The sequence below is a fragment of the Phialemonium atrogriseum genome (genome assembly GCF_030411735.1).
Source record: "Phialemonium atrogriseum strain 8032-3 unplaced genomic scaffold QBC33scaffold_18, whole genome shotgun sequence".
In the NCBI taxonomy this organism is placed as follows: domain Eukaryota; kingdom Fungi; phylum Ascomycota; class Sordariomycetes; order Cephalothecales; family Cephalothecaceae; genus Phialemonium; species Phialemonium atrogriseum.
This window is the reverse complement of record NW_026848155.1, coordinates 317,387-342,150: the sequence shown is the minus strand read 5'-3', so window position 1 is coordinate 342,150 and position 24,764 is coordinate 317,387. Positions and strand designations below refer to the sequence as shown.

General features: G+C 53.5%; 10 protein-coding genes across 10 annotated transcripts; 6 read left to right on the top strand and 4 right to left on the bottom strand.

Moving 5' to 3' along the window:
- Window positions 1-82: 82 nt before the first annotated feature.
- Window positions 83-3,885, top strand: QBC33DRAFT_579419 (putative alpha-aminoadipate reductase; the record flags this gene model as incomplete). Its single annotated transcript, XM_060431134.1, has 5 exons — window positions 83-155; window positions 210-405; window positions 462-966; window positions 1,040-2,081; window positions 2,138-3,885. The coding sequence occupies 5 exons, from the start codon at window positions 83-85 to the stop codon at window positions 3,883-3,885; spliced, it is 3,564 nt and encodes a 1,187-aa protein (XP_060281908.1).
- Window positions 3,886-6,047: 2,162 nt separating this feature from the next.
- Window positions 6,048-7,023, top strand: QBC33DRAFT_131557 (uncharacterized protein). The gene is made up of 2 exons (XM_060422053.1): window positions 6,048-6,365; window positions 6,464-7,023. Exons 1-2 carry the CDS (start codon window positions 6,348-6,350, stop codon window positions 6,932-6,934), a joined length of 489 nt encoding a protein of 162 aa, XP_060281907.1. The 5' UTR covers window positions 6,048-6,347; the 3' UTR covers window positions 6,935-7,023.
- A 370-nt stretch (window positions 7,024-7,393) lies between these two features.
- On the top strand, window positions 7,394-7,852 carry QBC33DRAFT_454744 (uncharacterized protein; the record flags this gene model as incomplete). The annotated part of the gene is made up of 3 exons (XM_060424743.1): window positions 7,394-7,444; window positions 7,507-7,634; window positions 7,714-7,852. The coding sequence occupies 3 exons, from the start codon at window positions 7,394-7,396 to the stop codon at window positions 7,850-7,852; spliced, it is 318 nt and encodes a 105-aa protein (XP_060281906.1).
- Window positions 7,853-8,013: 161 nt separating this feature from the next.
- On the bottom strand, window positions 8,014-10,545 carry QBC33DRAFT_131520 (good for full DBP5 activity protein 2). The gene is made up of 4 exons (XM_060422052.1): window positions 9,134-10,545; window positions 8,598-9,074; window positions 8,412-8,539; window positions 8,014-8,349 (listed from the first exon to the last, which is right to left on the bottom strand). Exons 1-4 carry the CDS (start codon window positions 10,372-10,374, stop codon window positions 8,324-8,326), a joined length of 1,872 nt encoding a protein of 623 aa, XP_060281905.1. The 5' UTR covers window positions 10,375-10,545; the 3' UTR covers window positions 8,014-8,323.
- A 582-nt stretch (window positions 10,546-11,127) lies between these two features.
- On the bottom strand, window positions 11,128-14,181 carry QBC33DRAFT_571381 (SPOC like C-terminal domain-containing protein). Its single transcript, XM_060430603.1, has 7 exons — window positions 13,550-14,181; window positions 13,433-13,493; window positions 12,855-13,376; window positions 12,405-12,802; window positions 12,132-12,343; window positions 11,603-12,072; window positions 11,128-11,550 (listed from the first exon to the last, which is right to left on the bottom strand). Exons 1-7 carry the CDS (start codon window positions 14,041-14,043, stop codon window positions 11,539-11,541), a joined length of 2,169 nt encoding a protein of 722 aa, XP_060281904.1. The 5' UTR covers window positions 14,044-14,181; the 3' UTR covers window positions 11,128-11,538.
- Window positions 14,182-14,387: 206 nt separating this feature from the next.
- QBC33DRAFT_131287 (uncharacterized protein) lies at window positions 14,388-15,361 on the top strand. Its single transcript, XM_060422051.1, has 4 exons — window positions 14,388-14,520; window positions 14,573-14,606; window positions 14,677-14,977; window positions 15,027-15,361. Exons 1-4 carry the CDS (start codon window positions 14,474-14,476, stop codon window positions 15,191-15,193), a joined length of 549 nt encoding a protein of 182 aa, XP_060281903.1. The 5' UTR covers window positions 14,388-14,473; the 3' UTR covers window positions 15,194-15,361.
- A 168-nt stretch (window positions 15,362-15,529) lies between these two features.
- Window positions 15,530-15,979, bottom strand: QBC33DRAFT_560609 (uncharacterized protein; the record flags this gene model as incomplete). The annotated part of the gene is made up of 1 exon (XM_060430073.1): window positions 15,530-15,979. The coding sequence occupies one exon, from the start codon at window positions 15,977-15,979 to the stop codon at window positions 15,530-15,532; it is 450 nt and encodes a 149-aa protein (XP_060281902.1).
- Window positions 15,980-16,763: 784 nt separating this feature from the next.
- Window positions 16,764-18,488, bottom strand: QBC33DRAFT_543631 (uncharacterized protein). The gene is made up of 4 exons (XM_060428389.1): window positions 18,012-18,488; window positions 17,887-17,951; window positions 17,608-17,831; window positions 16,764-17,556 (listed from the first exon to the last, which is right to left on the bottom strand). Exons 1-4 carry the CDS (start codon window positions 18,369-18,371, stop codon window positions 17,141-17,143), a joined length of 1,065 nt encoding a protein of 354 aa, XP_060281901.1. The 5' UTR covers window positions 18,372-18,488; the 3' UTR covers window positions 16,764-17,140.
- A 430-nt stretch (window positions 18,489-18,918) lies between these two features.
- Window positions 18,919-21,211, top strand: QBC33DRAFT_454639 (DNA topoisomerase; the record flags this gene model as incomplete). The annotated part of the gene is made up of 6 exons (XM_060424738.1): window positions 18,919-19,002; window positions 19,056-19,253; window positions 19,307-19,485; window positions 19,537-19,706; window positions 19,769-21,123; window positions 21,182-21,211. 6 exons carry the CDS (start codon window positions 18,919-18,921, stop codon window positions 21,209-21,211), a joined length of 2,016 nt encoding a protein of 671 aa, XP_060281900.1.
- A 1,755-nt stretch (window positions 21,212-22,966) lies between these two features.
- QBC33DRAFT_131205 (putative Sin3 binding protein-domain-containing protein) lies at window positions 22,967-24,214 on the top strand. The gene has a single exon (XM_060422049.1). It carries the CDS (start codon window positions 23,102-23,104, stop codon window positions 24,197-24,199), a length of 1,098 nt encoding a protein of 365 aa, XP_060281899.1. The 5' UTR covers window positions 22,967-23,101; the 3' UTR covers window positions 24,200-24,214.
- Window positions 24,215-24,764: the final 550 nt, after the last annotated feature.

The following is a 24,764-nucleotide window of genomic DNA, read 5'->3' as shown; positions in this document are numbered from 1 at the left end:
GAATCGCCATTGCCAACAGCCGACGGGAGAAGAACTAAGCAAAGAGATCGGGATCCGCCGGTTTTCTCTTGCTCTGTTGAAGATGTCGTCTGAAATCAAGTATTCCGGCCCCCCGGATCCGACAATCGACCTCCATTGGGGCGATTATGGTGGAGGTATGATATGACGATGCATCCTTTATTGAGCAAGTTCTCACCTCTCTGCTGCAGCCATCCATGAGATATTCGCAGCCAATGCCAAGAGGTTCCCAGACAGAGAATGTGTCATTGAAACCAAGAGCCCACGAACTGCTCAGCGAACTTTCACATATCGCCAGATCAATGAGAGTTCCAACCAGTTGGCAAACCACTTTGTGCTACATGGGTGTGAAGTGGGAGATGTTGTCATGATATATGCCTTTCGAGGGTCTGTTCTTTCTCTGCTCGTCTGCTTCTTCTTGTCACTGAGTGACATGGGTGTAGGGTTGACCTTGTGGTTGCTTATATGGGCGCCCTCAAGGCTGGAGCAACTGTCAGTGTGCTTGATCCACAGTACCCTCCAGAGCGCCAGAAGGTACTGTTGGACGTCGCGAACCCTAGATTCCTGGTCTATATCCAGAGGGCCAATGAGGAATCCGGCAAGCCTTCTGACCTTGTTATGGACTTCGTCGCTAGCAACCTCAGCATCAAGTCTACTATTCCAGCCCTAGAGCTTTCCGATAATGGGGAACTTAAGGGGGGCAATGTCGACGGCAAAGATTGTCTTGAGCCCTACCTCTCTAGCAGAGAGGAACTTCCCAATGTCTCAGTTGGCCCAGATTCGATACCAACTCTGAGTTTTACGAGCGGATCAGAGGGCAGGCCGAAGGGCGTCCAAGGCCGCCATTTCTCATTGACCCATTACTTCCCCTGGATGGCAGAGAGATTTGGCCTTTCGGAAGGCGACAGGTTCACCATGCTGTCCGGCATTGCTCATGATCCAATCCAAGTAAGCTACCTCTATCCGAATATCCCTATTACTATCGTCTGTAATACGGAATGTCTAACGAGTGCATACAAAGAGAGATATCTTCACCCCGCTCTTCCTAGGTGCCAAAATAGTCATCCCTCCCGCTGATGTGATTACCTACGAGCTGCTCGCGGAATGGATGAACGAGCACAACGTCACGGTAACCCACCTGACTCCCGCCATGGGCCAGATCCTTGTGGGCGGCGCCACAACCCAGTTCCCCTCGCTTCGGAACGCCTTCTTCGTGGGTGATCTCCTGACCAAGAAGGATTGCAGGAAGCTGCGCGACCTTGCACCAGATGCTACGGTGATAAACCTCTATGGCTCGACCGAAACGCAGCGTGCCGTGTCGTTTTTCGAGGTTCCAAGCAAGTCTAAGGACCCTGCATTTCTGGATCAGTTGCCGGATGTTATTCCGGTTGGCCAAGGCATGCTGAATGCCCAACTCTTAGTTGTCGATCGCGAGGACAGGACCAAGCTCTGTGGCGTAGGCGAGCAAGGAGAACTGTTCCTTCGAGCAGGGGGCCTCGCAGAGGGGTACCTTGGAGACGACGACAAGACGGCGGAACTCAACCGGTCCAAGTTTCTTCTTAACTGGTTTGTCGATCCTGCTAAGTGGGTGCAGCAGTATGACCAGCACATTGCTTCGGGGACCCCTGCTTGGAAGGGACCACGAGATCGCATTTATAGAACCGGCGATCTCGGCCGAACCCGTGATGATGGAAGTGTCGAATGTACAGGCCGTATTGACTCGCAGGTCAAGATCCGTGGCTTCCGGATCGAGCTGGGCGAGATCGATATATACCTATCAGAGTACCAGTTCATACGCGAAAACGTCACCATTGTTCGAAGAGACAAGGACGAGGAGCCAACCCTCGTCACGTACTTCGTCCCAGAGACAAACCGTTGGTTCCAGCACCTTCAGCAGGAGGAAGATGGGAGGTTTGTCGAGCACGACTTACAGGACGAGTCGATGGCTGGAATGCTTAGGCGATTCAAGTCGCTGTCAGAAGACTGCAAGAAGTTCCTTGCGACCAAGGTTCCTAAATACGCCATTCCAAGCATATTCATTCCTCTGGCTCGGATGCCCTTGAGTATGTTTCCCTTGATGAAGAAGATACCACTTTCTAGGCTAACACATAACCCCAAGATCCAAACGGCAAGATAGACAAACCACAGCTCCCCTTCCCCGACGCGGCAGATCTTGCTGCCCTCGCCAAGAGGAGGGCTTCGTCCACGGTTGCCAATATGACCGACACCCAGACTCGACTAGCTACGATATGGGCATCGATCCTCCCTAACCGCTCTGCACGGATGTTTGTGCCAGAGTCCAACTTTTTCGATGAAGGCGGCCACTCCATCCTCGCACAGCAGATGTTTTTCCGTCTAAAGAACGAATGGAAGGATATCGACGTGCCAGTGAGTGCGATATTCCAGTCTCAGACCCTCGAGGCCTTGGCGGCAGAGATCGATCGCGCCCAAGACCCTATTGGGCTGCGCCTAGATGCGATGCCTCTCCCCGGAGACGGAAATGTCAAGGACGAGGCGTACGCAGCGGATGCAAGGGATCTCGTGCGTCAACTTCCCGCGTCTATCCGGAGCGCAGAGATAGACTCGGACTACGCAAACACTCCTCCTACCGTGATGCTCACCGGTGCTACGGGCTTCCTTGGCTCATACATCCTCCGCGAGCTCCTTGAGGGCCCCTCCAAGGCTCATGTTATTGCGCACGTGCGAGCCAAGGACGCAGCGGCAGGTCTAGCTCGACTCGAGAACATAACCAAGACGTACGGCCTGTGGTCCCCATCTTGGACATCCACATCCAGGCTTGAGGTCGTGGTAGGGGATATTTCCAAGGGACAGCTCGGTCTATCCCAAAGCACCTGGAACCGCCTCGTCGAAGAGGTTGACGTCGTCATCCATAACGGCGCCCAGGTCAACTGGATGCTGCCGTACTCCAGCCTCCGGGCGGCCAATGTGCTTAGCACACTGACTTGCCTCCGGCTCTGCGTCACCGGAAAGCCCAAGCGATTGGCATTTATCAGCTCAACCTCGACGCTGGATAACGGCTACTACGTCGAACTCTCGCGGAAGGCCGGAGCCTCTGTGCTGGAGACTGACGACCTTGAAGGCAGTCGCAAGGGTCTTGGCACGGGATATGGGCAGTCCAAGTGGGCGAGCGAGTTCATCGTGCGCGAGGCTGGACGGCGGGGCCTAGTGGGCGCCATTATCCGCCCGGGATACATCACGGGTGACCCAGGATCCGGCATCTCGGTTACGGACGACTTCCTGGTCCGGCTGTGGAAGGGGTGTCTGCAGGCGGGAGCGCGTCCCGACATTGCGAACACGGTCAACGCGGTCCCCGTCACGCAGGTCAGCCGCATCGTCGTCGCTGCCGCGTTCCATCTCCCTGCTGTTATCGGGCAGTCCCTGGGCGTGGCTCAGGTCACCAGCCGTCCGCGCCTGACGTTGAATGAATGGATTGGCGCTCTAGAGGTGTATGGGTATCGCGCGCCGATGGTGTCGTACCGGGAGTGGTGCGCGAAGATCAAGGAATACGTCAGCGATGACACCAAGGAGGAGGAGCATGCCCTCCTCCCCTTATTCCACTTCGTTGTGGGGGACCTGCCTACAGACACTGTTGCTCCAGAGCTGGATGATTCCAATGCGGCAGCAGCGCTGGGCCAATATGATAAAGAGACGGGGAACCAAGGGGGCCCTATAGCTGCAAACGCCTTAACCGTGCAGACTGTAGGCACATACTTGGCGTACCTAGTTGCCGCTGGCTTCCTACCTGCGCCGACTCAGAAAGGCGTGAGCGAATTACCCAAGCTCGATGGGGCTAGGTTGCAAGCTTTGGCTGCTGGTCGCCTTGGTGGCAGGTCTGCAAGGCCGTGATAGGTAGCCATAGAGCCCGAAGGGGCATTTAACAATGGCATCAAGTGCTATGCCCTGAGAAAGAGGCTAAGACCAATATGTGTCAATGCCTCTGTGTATAGCGATGGTCCCAACCTGCTCTGGTACTTTCCTTGCTTACAAGTCCCCGTAAAGTTTATTAACGTCCATACTTCAAGCAAGGAGCCCCTATCAGAAATCCACAAAATCTGCAATTTGACATCTAGAGGAGTGTGTTTGAATTGTAAACGAATTAGAAAGCATATCCTTGTAGCCGTGGTTATATGCTAACGAATTTTCTGGGGTTGGTAGCTGGTACCCCTACAATTTCCAGCATACAATGGGTACGGTGTACGCGGGGGTTCTGTTCCTGGACTTCCACTTGCTGCAGCTCGTCGCGCTTCCCCCATCCCGTTAGGTCGCTCGCGCACTTCCTTGATCTTATAGTGTCCTTCACTGAAGACAGATCCCTTATCTTCTTGTACTTACTTACCGTCAACATATCCGTGCCTGTTACCCCTCCTTTTTATTTTATTTTTAACTATCACCTTCCCTTAAGGGCTTTGCATCAGGATATGGAGGCAGTTCAGAGATTTTTTATCAGCCAAGGCGTACGGATCCGTCAATGTCGTAGGTACCGAGGGAAATTTAAAAGCTGATGCTGGTCAAAAGCCGAGTGATTCGCCACCTCCCTTTCATTGAGCCAATATTGGGCAAACTTAAAGTATCAGTACTTGGACGACATGTACATACATCCGGAATATTAAACTAACTCTATGCGTAGATCACAGTGGAAAGGCGGGAGGCGCTAAGGAACAGCACCTTATCCCTGTTCATGCAGCTCATCGCAGGTACAACATACTCAACGTCTGGATTGGGAAAAGATCAGCGGTCGAAGTTCTGCTGGGGAGGGTGTACTCCTCGCAACAGTACATGCGTACTCCGTACACTGGAGGAATAGCGAAACACAGCACTAGGAAGACGTAATTCGCCCGCAAAACTTGTCAAACGCAAAAATTTCCATTTTCAAGAGCTAAGAGCTCCGTGCCTGGCGATCGCATGGCCTCTCAGCGTGCAGGCTGATTCCCTTCCGCACGAATGGGGTGGATGGAGATGTCACAACCCCTCCTTAAATTAGCATCTTGCCTTTGCTTATGGCACTTGGACCAATCGACATGGTCACAGGGCACATCGAGGGGGCTTGTTGGTTGCCCTCGCGCTAGGTAGATGCCAGGCCGGGGACCCCTCACAGACTTACCGTCAATGGTAAAATGGCACGGAGACTTGAAAACGGTGGCCCGACATTTGTATCAATTGTCCTGTCTGGTGACTCCAATTTACGCCCGTCGCCACCTTTCGCATCAGTCACCATCCTATACAAGACCTAAGCAACGAAACGCGAGGCTAGAGACTTAATGCCGTTCGATGCCACCGCATTGTGACCTTTTTTCTAGAGCTGTCAACTTATTTTGACCGAAGGCTAGCTGTCATCCATGCCCTGGTGAGTGGGGCAGCTCTGCATACATGTATACATAGAATGTTGAAGAAGAGGATGACGTTAGAGAACAAGCACCTGACCAGTAATAGACCCGTCAAAAGCTCCGATCTACAGCAGCAGAGCACCTAGGTACCTCTTCAAGTGGTACCGCCCTGCCGACTTTACCAATCTACCCTCGCTGGCAGGATAAGCTCTCGCCAATGGTCGATATTCCACAATACGTATACGTGTAGATGGATGTATTCAAGATCATCGCAACTAATCGGGCTACACGATTGCCGCTTCCGAAGCAACCGGATTTGCACTCTTAGCCCTGATTATTCAGTGTATCCACTGAGCGGGCGCTACTCTTCCTTCCATTGTTGAATGTTGGAATAGGGAGAATGGTTAACTCATTAACACAACCCCTGTCGTTGCCGCTCAGGTACGAGTCCATGACGCCTCCTGGAGCCACTGTATGAATACCAAGCCCGTGCCAGCGCAGAACGGAAATGGCTATTCGATTACAGCCAGTGCCGTCAACCAAGATCAAGACGTGGGAATGTTGGATGCAGGACCAATGACTCTCAGGGCGCGTACCTGCGCAAGACTTGTACCCCTAATTTGAAGGCACGAATTTATAAATCCCAGGTCATGTAGGAATCTACTTCTGATATCATCTCCATTTGCTTCCAATAGCGACCATACCTTAGGTAGGTATGGAAGTTTAGAAAGCACACAATTTTCAAACCTACCTAGATATAGTGTTTCACAATACGTCCCTTATCCAATTCAGCCCCGAGTCACTTATCTCATCCAGTGAGGTAAAATGCCACTCACGGAGTGGAAGATAAGGACATACATGAAAACATGTACCCTACTTTGTAGAACGTCCGGCCAAAGAACCTTAAATTAGATTGGAACGAAAAGACAAATTTGCAGGCATTATTTCTCTCCGTTCTGTACAGGCCTTCATTAAGCGGAAGCCATGGGAGCCAAGCCATATGTAGGTCATGAATCTCGACCCTAGAGCCCTTTGCCGGGACACCGTCCGCCCCAGATGGCAGTTAGTTTGCTAACCCGCTCTACACAACACAACTGTAGGACCTAGAAGCTCAGCAAGCCAACAAAGACGCCCCGGGAGGATCCACCGTCACATACATGCGGTCCGGGCGCGGCGGAGCAGGCAACTTCGTCCAGCCCTCCACGCGGGAAGAGAGTCAACCGGCGGATGACGGCGACGATACCCAGCGCACCAAGGTCACCGCCACCGCCGCCGCCGCCGCGAGCGGAGCTGGCCCAAAAGCAGGGCTCACCGGGCGCGGCGGCGCGGGCAACTGGGCCAGCACGGGGCAGACGGCGGGGCCGGACCAGATGGCGAGGCCGAAGACGGGGCCCACGGGGCGCGGCGGAGCGGGCAACTGGGCCGCCAGCGCGGGGCAGGCCGCGCAGGCAGAGCTGATGGAGAAGAAGACCAAGGAGGACCTGGAGGCGAGGGTCTTGCAGGACGTCGAGGGGGGCCTGGCCATGCCGCCGCCCACGTATCGCCAGCGTGGTCGGAAGGAGGTTGAGTGAGGTGGCACACAGGGCCTACTCTTACCAGGGCCCCAGCACCACGTTCACGTTCGAGAACGGAGCTGTCTTCACGCTGGAAAACAAGGGCACTCTGTGTGATGAACCGGGAAGCCATTATTGGAATGATGCGTTTCTCTCAACACTATACCCAAGTATGAATCTGTGGGATTTCTTCCGTTAGCCGTAGCAATGATTCAATTTACCATGAATATCGATTCTATCAGGGCATCTCTCCAATGGGACAAGCCTCCCTAACGCTGATGAGCTTGAACTGACGAGACCGAGCATCGGAATCCGTCCCACTGGAACGGTGGGGCGCCCCAAGCTATGATAGGAGGCCCGTGCGCCTCAAATTGCCGGCCCATTCCGGCCGAGGCGTCAAAAGATATTTTTCTCTATCTCGCCATCGACATCGTCCATCGCCAGACAATCCCACCGAGATCCACACCGAGAAGCATCATGGCGTCGGCAATTGCTATTGGCAGTGGCATCGCGGTCGCCGCGTTCTTGGTAGGTCCTATTTCACCTCCATCCACTCCTCCCCAAAAGATGCTCACATGTTTTTGATGCAGGGCCGAGCCGGACTGGTCGCATTCAGGAGATCCCGGGGCGGCGTCGGGGCCCTGGGCAAGGCGTTCTACAAAGGAGGCTTCGAACAGCGGATGAACAAGAAGGAGGCCACCCTGATTCTTTCTCTGAAGTAGGCAAAACACCAATCCCCCTCCCCCGTCTTCTTCTTTCCCATCGCCCGAGCTAACGAACGGCACCATCCCCAACAGCGAGAGGAGCCTCAGCAAGGACAAGATCCGGAAGGCGCACCGGACCCTAATGCTTCTAAATCACCCGGACCGTGGCGGCAGCCCCTACCTAGCCACGAAAGTCAACGAGGCGAAGGAGTTCCTGGAGAAGAACGGATAACGACCGGTCGCGACATCCTCCACGAGGATGCGAGCGCATCCGCCACCCTTCGTCGGTCTTCGCTTCGAAGTGTGAAGTGGTCGACTGTCGATCGAGGCCCCGGCTCCCGATAAGCCGTCTCCCTGTCTGGGTTGAACCAGTCCTCCCCATCCTTGACAGAGTCCTGTACTCTTGTACCATATAGATCAAACATAGCAACGGCGTTTGGGAGTCAAGGGTCGAAAGCATCTTGGTGTTTCTATGGTAGAGGGCTATTTGAGGTAGAGCCATTCCAACTACCTACAACCAGACCAAGTTTTTCAATACAAGGCTACATGGCCGTATCATTCTCTGCTCAATTTTATTCTCCCTTCCCTTAAACCCGAACCTCACTCTCATGTACCGGGCGGGATGCAAGTTCCTACCCCGGATTCAGCTGCAAATGCTCATGCACCTAGCTTTTCCATGTGAAGTTCGGCCCAATCATCCCATTCACCACCAACCAGTCTTCTCCGGGGCTTTGTGCGAAGCTGTCAGTCAGTAAAGGGACGTCAGGGATTTGGAATGGGGCATTGCTCACCACTCTGGCTAGTGCCATGGTCGGCATACGGGTTGATCGGCTTGACAGGATCCCCCCCATCTGACTGCTCACCACCGCTGCTCCAGCCTTCGTCCTCTCCAGGCTCGGGCTCGGGCGGGGTTGGTACCCTGTGGTTAGAGAAGTCAGCGCAAGCTAAAGGAGAACTTTGCGAAATGAATGTCTCACCAGATCTCGTTACCCATCACGTCCACACTGGGGTATCTGGCGGTGCTTTCAACCTGCTGGGGAGCTTTCTCTCGAGTTCGCGCATTGGTCAGACTCGCTTGGCGCTTCTTGATGGTCAATCCGATCATGGCTTGCATGGTATATACCGCATCATTTCCTGCATTGTGTAGGAATCGGTATCGAAGATCAAGGCTCTCAAGAATCGTCGCCAGTTTGGTCGAATTCTGGGCGCGTTTGATGTACTGGCACATATCGCGAGTATCCGCAAACTCAACGATGTTCTCGGTCTTATAGATGTCGAAGCCCAGTGCTTTGAGATATTTCACATCTTGACTGGAGTCGTGGAACACGAGAACAATGGGCCGTTTCTTGACCACCGACACTCCCGGGGCGGCGAAGGATTTGGTTGATGAAGCCGCCTCCATAATTCTCGCGATGAACGTCGCGACATCTTTGCACTTAACAAATTCGCTTGTCCTGCCGCGTGTTAGCTATGGTACTTTGTTTATCCACGACCCAAGGAGAAGGCATTTCACCCAAAGTCGAAGTTCGCCGGGCAACCCTGGACATGTCGTCTGTTGCGGGCCCAAGCATTTTCCTTGATGCGAATATGGCGAGCATCGATGAGCGGGATCCAGTTTCTCCCTCCCTTCCCTGGCGGCGTCTTCCGGATCTTCAGAGTGTCGAAGATGGCTAAACCAACCTCGGTGATGATGTCCTGGTTGAACTCGTACGCCTCGATGTCAACGGCGATGAAGACCACCGAGCCTTCAGGCTCTGATGTGGTGGGGCAATCTAGATTCAGGCTGTTCCCGGGTCCTGGAACGTTGCCCTCGCGAGTCGTCGCTTTCTGTCGAAGGCCTAGGTAGCGCTGCACACGCTTGATAGATCGACCCCAAGCCTTGTGGCTCGCTACCCGATCGGAGCGGTTCCTTTGGGAGTTCTTCTTCCTGTTCATAGCTGTGTGGATCATTTTCAGCTGTTCCAGGAAATCGTCCTTTGCTGCCACCGGTACTTGATCCAATTTATCTGTCGGATCAAGTGGGGGGATGTCGGCCTCCAAGGCCTTGAAGGTTTCGCCATCTGTGGACCGTCCCAAAAAACGAGGTCGCGGAGTATGCCCGAGGCGGCCGAAACTCACGCTGAATTTGCCGATGTTCTTGCCCCCGGGAACCTTAAGGTCTGTATCTAGTCTCGCGTTGACGAACTCCAAGAGTTGCTGAAACTGATATGTAGGGACAAATAGGATGGGGCTGGGATTCGTTTGGCTGAGATTGTGGATATAAAAGAAATCCCAAACGCGGTTCTCGTGGAGAGCAGTAGTCGAAAAAAATGGCGCCGCCCGCTCACCGTTCCGCTTGCCGACGAACATGTAGGGATAGCCTTTTACGAGCTTCCAGGGACAGAAAGCTGCGCCTTGGGGAGACACCTGACCTTTTTCAAGCCCACAGTCCGGCCAGTCGACTCTCTGCTGGATACCCGGGGTGCTATGGCCGTTGGCCTGCATCTTCTCCTGGTACTTCTGGGACGGTGCAGTTCCCACAGATCGTTCGGCGATGGCCAAATTAGTTGCCTTATATGAACCCGCTTCGGTCGCCGAAGAACGTATATGCGTCGACGTAGGATGTGTACTGGGCGCCTTTCCCCCCATCTGGGGACTGTCTGGGTTGGATCGTCCTGGGAAACCTTCCTCGCTTGCGGGATTGTAGTCCTCCCAGATGCCCTTTTCGCCCGTGAGCATCTCCAGACGCTTACGGTATTCGCCCATCTGAGCCATGGTTGGACGGGATATCGGTAGGGGCAACGTTGGAAATGCGGAAGGTAGGAACGGCAAATTCGGAAGGAAGGATCAGCGCAATAGCTCATCTATTGCGACCAAACAACTAGAAGAGAAAGTGAATCGGATAAAATTGAGGACGCGAGGAGTTGTGTGTGCTCGATGTGAGTGAAGGGAAGCGGGTCCTGCTCCTCGATGTACGGTATGCTGCTTCACTTGGTCGAAGTCTGGAAGACCGGCTTTCATGGGAAGTGCCTCGAGAAAAACTCGGCCACAGCAATGGAAGATACCTAGGTAGGTAGGTTGGGTCCTGCTTGTGAGACCAGACTGAGGTAGGTGTGCCTAAGGTACCTAGGTATTTGACAAAGTGAGGACGACTGATCTAAGAACCTAAATCGCAAGACCAGGTATGACCGACTGGGTGCGTGGGTGCTGGAGTTCCTACCAATTGCCCTGTAGCGTCGCAAGACAATGGCCGTCGAAGCTGACAGTCACGGAATCTAAACACGAAACAAACAGAATGAATGACAGCCAGGCCGGCTTCAATAACTACCAAGTATCGCGCAAACGCAAACGGGCAGAGATCTGGTGTAACATGGAGGTTGACAGGCCCGCCTGCAAGACTGAGGCTGACGGCTGGCTGCACTGGTACAGCAAGTGGAAAGGGCAAGCCCACCATCCCAGTGTATTACATGGAGGAGCATTGCCGCATGTCACCTAGCCCTGCAACGGTGCGGAGCACCACAGGGCTGCGCTTGCCATTTTGGATTGCATTTGGTGACCTGGACGAGATATCTCCCGCCTCTTCCTTCGGGACCGTGATGTCCTACTGACTGGTCAGACCTTTACTCATCTACTCTACTAGTCGGCTGGAACATGTAATCTTGTAACTGAGTAGTCTCTGGCGGATTCTCAAGTTACTTCTGTCAGGCCCGTCGCGGTAATAGAGTCTTTTTTGACACTCGTCCGATTAGGTACAAGCCAGGTGAAGGCGAGATAGTCTGGTATAGCCAAAGCACAGCCTATATCATACCCTTAATCCCAGCCATAAATTAACAGCCAAGCTCGTACGCCTTTGTCAATACTGCCTAGGTCTTGCCTCCTCCAGCTGCCCGTGCAAATACTGGCGTTTCCGTTCAACCACAATGGACTGCAACTAGGTTGTCACTTCTCAAACTATGGCCTTTGTCAACATAGAGTCTCTAATGAAAGAAATAGGGCAGCTTACCTCCTTAGCTTCCGCTTCGGTCACGTCAGACACTTCGGTCTCTCGCTCCGTTATGAGAGTTAAGCGGCCGGCAACGATCTTCTCCTGCCACATCTCACGCCTGTCACCGTTTAGATCCCCACCATCTATTTTCTTCTTGAGGTCTCTCAGGAAGGAGTTGTAGAGCCCGGGCTCCTCTAGGCTGATGAGTTCCTCCCGCATTACTCTCAGGTTCTCCGCTGCTCGATCGTAGTTGATGTCGGCGAAGCTATCACGTATGAGCCTGGAAACAATCTCGCCCATCTGCTTCGTAGCGTCCTCGATAGTCGAGACTTCGTCGGCCGCGGCGAGCATCTGCTTGAACTCGGGAATTGCGTTTTCTGGCGCAATCTTTGTCCCCTTCTTCTTCTGACCCAGCAGGGCGTCGACATCAAGGCCAGAAATCGGCTTGACAGTCTCGCGCTTCCGCTTGCCTTTCGCTTTCGGGGGCACTTTGAATTCGTAAGCACTAACCAACCCGCGTAATTTGCACGTCTGGGTCCATTCCTACCTTTTTTGACATCGGCACTTTCGACAAGAGAATCGATATGTGGCTTGGCACGCTCAACAAGACCTTCAGGGGGCCCTGAAAACCGGAGGAGAATACCAGCTGCCGCCTCGAGAGGTTCGTCCGGATGCACGGCACGCTGGCGGATTGCTTGGTTGATACGGTGGATGACCGGGTTGTAAGACTCGTCAACTGCTGCATATTCCTTCGGGTTGCTTTGCAGAAGTTCAGCGACAGCCGGCGTGGTATACGGCTCGTGAAGGGAGCAGCACTTACCCGTCGTCGTCTGTGTCAAAGGTGGAAAGATCCATCGCGTCAACATAGTCGCTCATTGCCTTATTGAGCTCATCATCCGGAAGTAGCCGATGTTTCGTCAGGACCGTGCCGTTCACTGTGACAACTTTGTCTAACGGAGGGAACTGATAAACTCGAACATCTTCCGCAAATGGGAGAGGGACATCGTAGAGGCACTCGGCATCCCCTTCCAGTTTTGGACTCGGGATCAGAAGTACGAGGACGGGGCTGGCGCCATCCTTCGCTACGTATCTTGCCACCCCGTAAGACTCCAACTCGTACAGTGAGTTGATCAGCGAGGAGAGCGCCAACTCGGCCTTCTCGTTGAACTTATTTGCGACAATGACACCGGCTTCTCCCATATTTAAGAAAGGTTCGTACTTAGATACCATCGTCAGCTTTCAGACCTGAAAAGTCGACTGTCTTACTCACACTGCTGGAAGGGATAAAGCCGAGGATCGAGAAGCTCTTCTTCGTCTCGAGTTTGGTGACGTTCCAATCGGACTCGGCGATGTGCACAACTGTCCGACCGTACTCGTAGCCTTTCGCTAGGGAGTCGAACTCGACGTCTCTCTTTCCGCCTGGTGCATCTGGGTCGCTGACCTTGTACGTTCGTACCTGCCTCACGCTAGCGAAGCCGATGCCCGACATCTCGACGTCTTCTGCCTCGCCCTTATCCTGAGACGGGCCTCCCGCAGGCTCGGATTTCATGATTACAGTGCTTGCTGATAATGGGTGCGCCAACTTTGTCCTGAAGTATCGCTCGACGGGGATGCTTATCGCGCTTGGGTATTGTTCAGGGTCCCCGAGGGTAAGGGGCCCATCATAGCTCTTGAAGGGCCGGACTGGCTTGATCCTCGGCATAGAGAGCTCTTCGACAGCCTCGGCCATCGTGCCATAGACGCCATTTTTGCATTGCCCGACTAGTGTCTGCAATATCTTCTCATTCTTTGCCTAGACAGGAGTGAGCAAGCCGGAGATAGCTTCACACGTCTCTAAGACAGATTTACCTTCAATTTGGGCTTGTCTTCCTCCTTGAATCCGTATTCGGCATCATCGAAGTCAACGCCACTGCAAACAGTCAGCCCTGATGAGAAAATGAGAAACCAAAGTTGGGCGCAGCTCACATAACCACGAGCTCGATATTTGAGTCGTTAATCTTCTCGGATACTTCTTCAAGAGACTCGCTGTCCATTGGGCCTTTGGCGTCCGTTACTAGGAATATCTTCCTGTTGTACTTGAGCTTCTTCGTGAACTCTCCGATCATGGTAACAGCAGTTACGATTGCAGAGATTGCATCTCCTTCGGTAGTGCTTGAAGGTTGGATCTTGCCCCGAAGCTCCTTCAGAGATGTCATACTCATCGGTCCAATCCCCTGGAGCACGGAGATGTTCTCGTAACCCTCGAGGCCTGCTTTGTCCTGGGGATTGTCGGTTTCGTCGGTACGCAGTCCGATGGCCCCGACAGTCCATGTCTTGCGCGATGCCGCAACCGTGGTTGAGATCTTGTCCCAGACATAGCGCATGCTCCAATCCAGATCGGATTCGGTTCGTTCCCCGTTGCTCTTGGCCATGGACTGGCCGACATCAATGATGTAAACGGAGGCCTCCTTGTCGGCCATTGTCGCAGGCGGGAAGTCAAACCCCAGAGAGGAGCACCAAGTGAATTATGCGCATATGTTACGGGGCAGAATTGGTTTGGGAACCAGAACTCAACCAAGAGCTGACTGTTGCCTACGGCAGCTTGGACATGGATGACGCGACGTGTATATCTCTAAATCGGGGTGCGATACAAGGATTCAGTTTTAGCCACGAGATCACGTGATACCGTGTTATGCCTGCCGTGGGCTATTAGCATGGAACTTAGGTCTACCGGTTAAATGGATCCATGAGAGTGCATTGAGTAGAAGACGTAAGCTTCATCAAAATTCAGATGTCGCCATCTGTTACGTCTCAGCTTTGGAGTCTTTATTATAATCAAACACCATCACCCTTTCTCTAAGTTTTCTCACTGCTTCTTTCAGGCCTGTCTACCTTCACGGAGTTTCTATCATGGCTCCTTCGCTTTTGTTCTCCCCGGCGCCATATCACATCTTAGCGTTCGTCTCTAAACTGTTAGACAAAACTTGGGAAGGTGCTAATCGACAACAGATACGGCACATTCCTTGGCACAACCTTCTTTCATGTGAGCAGGATACCTACCCATGCCTCTCCTCCCAGCTGTGTGCCATCGGCCGTCTAACCGACCTCTCAAGTCATTCATCAATGGCATCGTCGCCATCCAGACACTGCCGCGCGCGCAGTTTGCGCTGCTCCAGTCAAGGCTCTTCCCTATCTACTTCTCAATGCAGACGGCCATCCCCATTGTCCTGACCTTGACATATCCCCTCGACAAGACTACGATCGGTGGCCGCTCTGGCGTTGCTGGAGTGCTGGCCCCAGCTAATCGCTGGGCTGTTCTTGCCCCAATTGCTCTTATGTTCCTCGCCGGCCTGGCCAATCTCGTGGTGGTAGGACCAGCAACCGCGAGGTGCATGCGTGATAGAAAATCCCAAGGTGAGTCGTCCCGGCAGCCGTTGGATTTCGTCTACTCAACTCGAAGCAGAGAGGAAGGATGGGAAGAGGAGCTTCGATCCCCCGCCACATTCGCAGGAGATGGTAGCGCTGCACAAGAAATTCGGCATGCTTCATGGCATTTCGTCTCTACTCAATCTCAGCGCTTTCATTGGGTCTGTCATATACGGCATCACCCTGTCGGCTCGAATCCAGTGATCTCGATCAGCTTGCGCCGAGCAGTATTCATAATACGTCATGGGGTTGCGGGCATCATTGTAGTGCCTGATGTTTGGCACAATTTCGGCAATAACAATATGTACAGATATCATACCCCATGGAACGCCAAATTGCAGGCACCTTTGCGCCCGCTTAAACTCCTTGTGTTAAATGACTAGTCCGTCGCTTTCCACTGCCGCTCTTACGGTCATGAAGTGTGCGAGCGGATTATGCATCCCAGTACGCACACAACTGGGTGGTATCTCAAAAGCCAAAACCCCAACATTGAAATGTCAATTTCCAGCCTGGCCGGCCGTTCCCAGGCGGTCTCGTCGCCTACCGTCCTCCAGCCGCGAGTTGCTTCAGTTGTTCCTTGGCCGCGAGAAGCTCCCTCTTGGCTTCTGCAAAGTCTTTCCCTTGTTGCTCCTTGTCTAAGACCGGTGTCCTTGCCTCGCGCGCGTTTTTCACGTAGTGGCCAAGTGACCATTTCTGCGGCGGTCGGGCAAGCATCTCCTCGACGCTGACCTCGCGTATCGGTGCTGGGTACTGGCGGGACAGGGCATCGATGGGGGTGATCCTTGACTGTGACGAGGTGGAGGTGGTGGAGGAGGTGGTTGTGGCCCGGCTGGGCTGCGGAGGACGGAGGCTGAAATCGGACACCGCGAGTGACGAGGTTGAAGAGGCCAAGCTCTGCGGAGAGTTTGGAAAGTAGCTGGTGTCGTTGGTTTTGGTAGAGTCAGAGCTGTGGAGGTCAAAGGGTGCCGATGCCTCAACTCCTGGTGCCATTATGGTGATTTTCTGAAGCAGACCTGGCGAGATGGACGGGAAGGCGGGAGGTGGAAGGTGGAAGTGAAGGTGTCTTTTCGTGGAAAAGACATGGTGGGCGAAAGTCATTTAAATTATATTTTCTCCCCTTGGTGGCCTACTTCGTGAAGGGTCTTTTTTCAAGGTACTAATTTTGGTGGGGGCGGAACCCGTCACCCCGGTGTGCCCCTTGGACCAAGCTGCCTGGTGGAGGTGTGGAGTCGAAAAGTGGGTGGGATATACGCCGGACCACCCGAGGATTGGGAGGCGAATGACTCGGCCGACTGTTGCGGGCGATGCCGATCACGACTCGTGGAGGGCAACACCCGTGAGCCCCCAAGAGGCCTCGGATATTGGGCGCCTCAGCGTACAATCCCTTGGCAACCATGGTCCGGGAACCGATTTAGATCCATCTCCAGGCAAGGGTGGTGCAGGTGGCGAATCTGCATTTTGTATCCGTTGCCTGTGGGAAAGCTTGAAGGTCACGATGCTCCTGTGGATTGCACTTTGAGCTATGGGTCAAAAACGTCTGCCAAGTACCCCCACGCTCGTCTATGCTCGTCTCTAAGTGGCTTTTTCCCTTGATCTGCTTTCCACTCCACCTTCTTAATCCGTATTATTACGTGAGAAGGAGCCGTTCGGTGATCCACCGTGACGGCGTCGCGGGTTCGGCTTGAAGAGGAATCCACACCGCCCGTGTGGCCTGTGCGAGCCGGCATAAATTGACGTCACATGCCACATGCCCACGGGCCACATGCCGTCTTTTTCAGGGGACCAATCCGTAACTCCACCTGATTGGGCTTTGGAATTCTGACTGAATCATGACAGTCGAAGTTTTCTATGGAGGGTTGTCTGATGGTGAACGATTTTTTTGTCGGAAGAACTCTGTTTAATGAGTCAAGGGAACCTTACCGACCTAAGTCGTCTGGCTCCGGTTTGTACAAATTAATACGTAAGCTATCCGTGGGGCACTGCCTCTCCATCATCAACCTTCTACATGCCACTCTGCTATGTAGAACCAACGCCCAATCAGAGCCACCCGGAACTCGGAAATCCATGCCCTTCTTGCTCCAGATGGGCATCTGTGCGCCCAGTTGCCGATTGTGAGTGCACGCTTCTAGTGATCGCTTCTAGGGATCGCCCTTATTTTTGCTTCTGCTTTTGGGTCTTAGCGAGCTCACTGGTCCGAATGATCTTGGGTTGGGCATCCGGCATCCGGTAAGCCGAGAAACTTATCGGGACAAACATGCCGACTTGACGCTGGTAGTCGTTGTATTCAGGATACTTGCCAGAGCTGATGAGCTCTGTGAGCCATGTCGAACCTTGGAAGAGGAGGACCAAGAATGTTGGCCCGGCCGCTGTCCAGTTATATAGCACTTTGGTCGAATAGCAGCTCCACTGGTAGACGATGAACCAGATTGATTGTTCGGCTGCGAAATTCGGATGTCTGCTGTATGCCCACACACCAGACGTGATGAAACCACGATCCAAGTCGGCCTGCTTGTAGCCTCGGGGAACCTTGGCCGATTTCTGATACTGTCTCTTCGCATTTTGGTAATCTAACTCTGGTCAGCATATTCTCTTCAACGGATCTCCAAGCCGGAGCTTACCCCACTGTTGTTGATCCGCAAACACCTCGATAACAACCATGCCCAACTCAATCACTATGTAGGCTAGATCGGAGCTCATGACTTCTGGTTCGAACTGAGTCGATAGCAAAACGACGTATACTGGCGCCGCGAGGGCGAACAGCAAGATACTCTGGATGAAGGAGATGAACGTCCAATTAAAGATGTGGAAGACCCAGGCCGGGACTTGGTTGCGGATGATTTCCCTGTCAGAGGATTAGATATGAGGCTCCCACCCGTCGCATATTGGTTCATTATTACCATCTGTAATCTTCGGATCCGACACTGTACCCTCCCTTTCTCCAATAGTTGAAAGTCAGGCGCGCCTAAACAATGCAACCGTCAGCTACCAACTCTAGTTTTCTGGCTGCGATTCAGCCACTCACGCTCCATATAACGCTGAAGAGCAAGATAGCATCGATCCTCTGACTCGATAACCCGGATAGACGTGTCCAAAGGTCGAAATGTGCTATGTAGAATGTCGGCAGCAAGCTCCAGAAGCGGTCCACTTGCGAGTAATTTCTGTTGACCTCCGAGGCCACCAAGAACACGGCTCCGAGGAAGACGGAAATAGCAAAGCCCGAGATTAATGGATTTGTATCGAGGTAGAGATCGAGGAAGCCTTCCCGCCTAGAGATGGTCTCCAGCAGCTTTTGCGGAAGCTCGTATAGCTGTGGGATGAACGGTTCGACCGTCTTGGAGAAGTCGGAGCACTCTTCAAGCGCGCGGAGTGATGGTAGAGCCATTGTTGAGGAATGGGCTTCGGGCGTCGTCGTCAGGAATAGTTATCGTCCTTTCCCCTATAATCTCCAGATCTTCGTCGAGAAGTGCGCGCGTAATGCGCGTCATATCAACGGAAGGACCCGCGCGGCAGATCATCACCAGCCACATTTGTAGTGCAAAACCCCGCTATCCAGGTAAGAGACATCATGCTTCTGTCGAGGGTTTAATTGTACTGACATGAGGATTAAGGTATCCCTCCTCCAAGCAAGAGCTAAGAGCAGTTTCTCGAGTCGTTGGTTCGAAGGATCAAGACTGAAATGGCATGTTGTCATCATCAATCTCTCTGACTTGCAACTTCCAGCTCGTCCCTCCTTTCCCAAGAGCGTAACTTTACCCACCGTCATGCCTTGAGGGCGCGTCTCAACGGTGAAGAAGGCTGATGAATGCAATTTTGTCCGTCACCATTCGACCATTTCACATTGGTTCTTTTCTTCTTCTCTCTCCCCCTCAGATTCTCTTGCCATTCATGTCGCTGTTTGGCAGAACTCGACATTTTTGTACGATTGAAAAATGACCAGAATTCTTTGTGTGGCCGAGAAGCCATCCATCTCCCGGGCAGTCACAAACCACCTCTCAGGGGGGAGCTTTCAAACAGTACGCAAGGCTAGCGGCTCATGTCCCGGCCCATAATGCTGACACTGGCTTAGCACAACACTCGACTCAATTTCATCAAGAATTACTCCTTTGACTTCGACTTTGGGCCTCCCTGGGGTAGCTGTTCTGTGACAATGACTTGCGTTGCTGGCCATCTTACGAATCTTGAGTTCCCTGGAGAATTCAGGAAGTGGGAGTACCCTCCGCCTGATCGTCTATTTGATGCTCCTGTTCAAGTCACAGTTCCAGATGTATGCTCGACTCCCGATATTTCCAATCTCCATGATGTTGATTAGCCTCGCAGGATAAGAAGTTGATTGCCAAGAACATCGAGGATCAGGCGAAATATGCGCGTGCTCTGGTCATCTGGACTGATTGCGATCTCGAGGGCGAGCACATTGGGAGTGAGATCCGAGAGGCAGCAAGAAAAGGCAACAATCGAATCGAGACTAAGCGGGCAAGGTTTAGCCATACTGAGCGAGCGTGAGTCCTACACAGCTTTAGAAACGCTGATAGTGCTAACCTAGCACACAGCCATATCCTCACTGCGGCCAGAAGACTGACGACCCTCGACGATAAGCAGGTGGACGCGGTCTCCGCCCGCATAGAACTCGACTTGAGGATCGGCTACGCGTTCTCGCGTTTTCTAACCCTAAATCTCCGTCCATTGGGTGGGCCCATGTCAGAACTGGTCCTGACCTATGGTACGTATCTCGCCGGGAACATCCAGGGGAACTTTCAAAGCTGAGAAAACAAACTCGATTAGGATCTTGTCAATTCCCGACCCTTGGCTTTGTGGTGGACCGATACTTTCGAGTCAAAAATTTTGTCCCCGAGCCTTTCTGGGGGATCAAGGTGATGCATACCAGGGACGGCGTGAATGTCAACTTCAACTGGTCCAGGGTTCATCTCTTCGACCGTGCCTCGGTCATCATCCTATACGAGAAGTGCCTATCTGCTCGCACAGCCAAGGTCTTGAAGGTCCAGGAAAAGCCGACCAAGAAATGGAGACCGCTTCCGCTCACCACCGTTGAGCTCCAGAAGATGGCCACGCGGTTTCTTCAGATGACGGGTCAACAAGCTATGAAGGCCGCCGAGACACTGTACGAGAAGGGGTTCATCAGCTACCCCAGGACAGAGACTGACCGATTCGATCGAGCAATGGACCTGAGGACATTGGTCCGCAAGCAAACACAAGATAATAGGTGGGGGCCGTTTGCACAGAACTTGGTTGACGGTGCCTTTCAACAGCCTCGTCAGGGTCGTCATGACGATAAAGCGCATCCGCCCATCCATCCGATTACTTACGCAACAACCGCCGTGCTCAATAATGACCAGCGTCGAGTCTATGAGCTTGTTGTCCGCAGATTCCTGGCCTGTTGCTCAGAAGACGCCAAGGGTATGGCTACAGAGATCGAAATTGCCTACGGGGAGGAGACATTCAATGCCCGGGGTGTCGTGGTGCTGGAGCGAAATTATCTAGACGTTTATCCGTACGAGAACTGGACTGGCACTTCCGAATTACCCAAGTTTACTGTCGGTGAAACCTTTGAGCCCACTGAGGCTATGATCATGGAAGGGAAGACGACCGCGCCGGGTTATCTAACCGAGGCGGATCTCATTTCTCTGATGGACGCGAACGGGATTGGCACGGATGCAACAATGGCCGAACACATTGCGAAGATCCAAGAGCGGGAGTATGCCCGGGCCGTTGATGGTCAAGGAAGGGCCGGGGATACAGGCGGCCAGGAGGACGACGAGGACTCTGGCGATGATCGGCCGGCCGCAGGCGGGCGGGGCGGACGGGGGGCTCGCGGTAACCGCGGGGGACGCGGGGGACGAGGTGGGAGAGGGGCTAGAGGTGGGGGTGGAGGAGCAGGTCGCTCAAGAGGTGTGAGGCAGTTTATCCCAACCAGCCTCGGAGTTGCCCTCATTCTAGGATTCGACAGGATGAACTTCGAGACTAGCCTTGGCAAGCCCTTTCTCCGCAAGGAAATGGAGCTGAAGATGAAAGCAATCTGCGAGGGGCAGACGACGAAGCAGGTAGTCCTGCATGAGAGCCTGACTAAATATCGGCAGGTGTTCGACCAGTCGCAGGAGCAGCTCAACGTCCTGAAAGCCGTAAGTATTCTCATCCAATCTTCGATTCGCTCCCATCTAACTTGGAATCGGACCATAGTCTTGCAGGGAATTCGTCTTCCAGAACTGAGGGGTAAGGATGCCACATAATGCCAGCCACTTGCAGAATTCTGCACTCTGTGATACGACCAACCCCCTCGTGTCGATTTTCCAGTTGATGATTACCTACGAGTACCGGAGATGCCGAGCAATGCCTGCCAATTATGCAGACTGCAGACTGAGGAACCTTCATTCGATTCCATGCTACCGAGACGACCCGAGACTTCAAACACTAAACAGCAAACATAAGGTGTGTCTTAACTCTTCTTCAAAAAAAAATTGCTAGGTCCAAGAATTGCACCCAGTACCACCTCGAAGGCTTCTCGGCAAAGCCATCTAGTGAAGCTCGGGAAAGTCCGCGAACTCTACCTGCCACCGGAAGGTCTAACCCCCTGTGGGTCTTCTAGAATCAAGGTCAATTGTGCCTGATGCAGTGGAGACAAGGGGTTTATCGGGAGCGATCTCGTCGCTCCGTTCTCCAACGTGGGGGAAGTAGAGTGGACGATGGGAAATCCGGTGCGCCAAATGAGGAGGCCAAGGCAGGCGATTCTCAAGCAAGTTGCAGCACTGGTTAACAGGTTGGGCGACGCTATGATCAAGGCGTACACGGAGCAAAAAAATAGGGCGTACGCCCAACAGAGCCCGATGAATTTGGAAGAGGTCGCCATTCTGTTTTCAGAAATAGATGCCGTCAGCTGGCACCAGGTTCGCCTGGCGGCCAATCACAGCCTGGCGTGTGTCCAACGTGGTGTTGGTGGGTGGCTTTGCACCACCACTACGCAGTAGAACAGAGCTTACGACGACTGTTTGCATGATATCCAGATTGTACAGTAGAGTACCTACCTACGTTATAGATTACGGGTGCCATAACCGGGGCCTCATGCTTGAACCTCGAAAAGTGCCTGTGGGTCACGTGAGGGCCGAGAAATCGGAAGCGGCGTGAAAAGATAAAGTGAGACATAGGATACAGGTATTGAAATGGGGATGAATTCCAGGCTGGGTCTAGCTATTCATATCTGTACTCTCCTTTTAACTTCTGGTCTAATCTTCACATGTTGCGCTGGAAACCTGGCCGATAAACAAGATCTTGTCCGGGCCCTTTGTGGGTAAATCCAGGACGGGACATATGTGCCTTTGTCTGGCAATGATGGAGGTACAGCGTAGGTAGGCTCCCCCGAAGGATAAATCCACCTCCATCATCGCTGCAGGATGGATTGGATCGGGGCATCGAGGTGAGATCTGTTGGCACTTAGATACCTATACACCTAGATGAAAAGGTGCGTCCTTCGGCGCGCAAAGATATCGCCAGATGATGAAGACGGAGAGATAAGGTAATAACCGTGCTAAGATTCAGTAGAATGATTGGAAGTTGCAGCATGGGCTAGGCAGTTACAGCCTGGAACCTCCCTACCATCCATGTCGCCCCGTGGAGGTGCGCAGTAAAAAGGTACCACTGTATGTACCCCAAGAGTCACCAGAAGCAATCTCTACGTCCACCCCCCTAGTCCTGGTTCGCATCGTTTTATTAGATGACCTGAACCTGGCGCCCTCCCCTTCTCCTCTCTTCTTGATTCCCCAAAGCACAACACAACAACGGAATTATAACCATCGACTTTTAAATCGAGAGTCATTTCCTGTCACAGTACGGTAATCGCATCAGCTCTGCCACATCGCCAAACCTGCCTTTGTCCGCCATCAGATCGAGACAAAGCTGCCACAGCATCACAGCTTCGGACACACGTAAGTGACTCAGCCGGTTTCTTCCTCGGGCCATCGCGACCTGCGTCATCAGCAACACCAACACCAACGCCAACACCAAAACCTGTCGCACTCCCCCATCAGTGGATTCCACTTGCTAACTTACTGTTGTTCCACTCCAAAGACACGTCTCGAAGCAATCCATCCTCCGAAATTGTTCAATATGGCAACCATGGCACCTGTTTTCCGCGATATTCCGACCTCCAGCCGAGACAACTTAACTGCTGTAGCGGCTCGGAGTGTCCCTGTGACACGATCTCACCCCGTTCCTCTTCCGACTCCCCCAAACTCTATATCTCCCGCCCTCCCTCCTCATGGCCTCAAGGCCCAGCTGCAGAAGGCGAAACTCGAGCCTATCGACTCAGACCTTGACCTGCAGGACAGGCAGGATGGACTCGAGGCGAGCCATCCGTCTCCCGGGTCGTCGCCACGAGACTCGGCCGGCGCCATCAACCCGGATATGCTGGCCAAGTTCCATCTGCCAGAGATTCTTCTGAGCCATGGTCCCCTTGCTATTCGGCACATCATGGGCTATCTCACAACCTCTGTTCCTGGCTTCGCCGGAATACCTCCAGCGAAGGCGAGAAGGGTAGTCGTGAGCGCCCTGGAGGGCCGAGGAGGTGGAGGCGATGGTGGGCTGGACGGTGACGTCGAGTTCGAAAAGGTGGGCTGGGGACGATGGGATGCGAGGCGACGGGGTCAGCCTCCGCGGGACATCAACGCCTGTCGGACATCACCGACTAGCGCCCCGTACCCGGGAGGTATTCCTATCACGAAGGTCCCCTCCGGCTGGGACGCGGGCCGGTCCAGGCTGACTGCGCCTGGATCCAGCCCCGGAGACGGCGACTCGGCGGCATTTTCGCACGACGACGACGGCATCACCATGCTGGAGAATGAGGCCGATAAGATGTCCATGGACGGGTCGGCCTCGGCTTCTTGCTCCGAGGCACCGGACGACGACGTGGTCATGAACGATGACCCAGAAGACGTTACCGACGACGAGGACTGGGCTGCGGTGGGTGCTGCAGCTCTCCGCGCGGCTTCCCACACCAACTCTGCTCAGGGCCTCTCCGATCGAGACTTCTTTTCCCGACATGTATATACGTCCGGCGGCTGTCTGCGGTCCTTCTCGGCTAATGCTGGGATGGCGCGGCCACCACAACTTGACAACTTTGGTTTTTCGACATCCGCCTTGGGATCTGCCTCTGACGCACAGGAGCGCGAGGCCGTCGAGGCCCTTCTTCGACTTGGATCTGTATAATATCACCCCTGCATTGGTCTCGGCGTTCAACTAGGACGAAAGCGGTTTCAGCTCTCGGAGCTGACGATGGATTATTTCTTTTCTGGTTCGGCCCGGACTCTTCGGAATCGGTTTTGGCCGCCGGTTTTTGCGAGACACGCACATATTGATCGAGGCGGCGCCCTCTTGATCAGCATCTTGACTACCCCTGACATGCATATTCTGGTCCGGCATGAGGCGTCTTGGTTTATTTTATTTGCGGGCAAGGAGGCCCAACGGTCCACGCAACCCCTTCTCAGGATTTTTCCTACTCGATTTGGGCTCCCCTGTGGGGCATATCAGCTAAGGGACGCTTGTCACTCCTTAAGCGTCCCCCATAGCTTTTATCTGTTATTTCGCGGCATCGTCATAGTGGGCTGCTAGTTTGGTGGAATCACCAGGCCTTGCTCCACTCACCTGCGCGCTCTTGTTACCCTGGAGGAAAGATGAGCTGCTTTCTTCATGTATACCCCTTGCACGTGTTTTTTGTTATTACAGGAGGAGGGAAAAGGAACAAACACTTCAACACTCCCGACTGGAGGGACAC